The sequence below is a fragment of the Wasmannia auropunctata genome, unplaced genomic scaffold (assembly GCF_000956235.1).
Source record: "Wasmannia auropunctata unplaced genomic scaffold, wasmannia.A_1.0 LD336097.1, whole genome shotgun sequence".
Taxonomy (NCBI): domain Eukaryota; kingdom Metazoa; phylum Arthropoda; class Insecta; order Hymenoptera; family Formicidae; genus Wasmannia; species Wasmannia auropunctata.
This window is the reverse complement of record NW_012026793.1, coordinates 1,587,966-1,588,886: the sequence shown is the minus strand read 5'-3', so window position 1 is coordinate 1,588,886 and position 921 is coordinate 1,587,966. Positions and strand designations below refer to the sequence as shown.

General features: G+C 41.3%; 1 protein-coding gene across 1 annotated transcript; it reads left to right on the top strand.

Moving 5' to 3' along the window:
• Window positions 1-70: 70 nt before the first annotated feature.
• LOC105462545 (E3 ubiquitin-protein ligase MIB2-like) lies at window positions 71-909 on the top strand. Its single transcript, XM_011709222.1, has 2 exons — window positions 71-484; window positions 605-909. The coding sequence occupies exons 1-2, from the start codon at window positions 336-338 to the stop codon at window positions 894-896; spliced, it is 441 nt and encodes a 146-aa protein (XP_011707524.1). The 5' UTR covers window positions 71-335; the 3' UTR covers window positions 897-909.
• Window positions 910-921: the final 12 nt, after the last annotated feature.

The following is a 921-nucleotide window of genomic DNA, read 5'->3' as shown; positions in this document are numbered from 1 at the left end:
AAAAACCTAATATAACCTAATAAAATCCAAAAAACCACTTTTAAAAAACTAAGAAAGGAAACACGCCCTTATTTTGCGCGATATTCAAGTAAGTTGGAAGTCGTTGCTAAATCTGCTGTAACGCTGCTCAAATTAACATCGGTACTCTATCGCTTGATTTAAACAGCAATCAGCCAGAGATAGCGGATCTACTGTTATCGCAAGGCGCAGCCGTCGATGCCACCAACAACGTCGACAACAAGAGATGTACTGCTCTGCATATAGCAGTTAAAAAAGTGTACGTGAAATGCGTCAAAGTGCTGCTGCGTTATCATTGCGACGTGAATCTCCAGGACATGAATGGCGATACAGCGTTGCACTATGCAATCAAGAACAACGCGCTGAATGTGATCGACAAGTTATGCGTCGAGAAAATCGATTTCACATTAAGTAACAATGAGGGCTTTAACATGCTGCACTATGCTGCGTTCGTAGGCAACGTTCAGTACGTTTATATTAAGGCAGTTGCGTAACCACACTTAATGTGTTCACGTCTGCGTAGCAGTAGCTTAGCCTCTTAAAATTCATTAATCTAATTTAACTACGTGAATTTGTGAATTTGCAGTGCAACGAAGAGGCTGGTTACACAAGTGCCTCACTTGGTGGATATGAAAATGGAGGACGGAAATGCAGCGTTGCATCTAGCAGCGTTGAAGGGACACAGAGAAGTCGCGGCCATCCTTCTTTCGCAGAATGGCGGCCGCGCCGAAGTCGATTTGCGTAACAATTTAGGACAAACGCCATTGAGCGAGGAATTTATCGTCATATATATAGTTTTCAAACTCTGTTTTAAAACAACAGCACAAGTTTCCAAAATTCTTGTCTTTGAAATAACAAAGTGCTTTCTCCGCGAATAATTTAACAATTTAATCGATCATATTG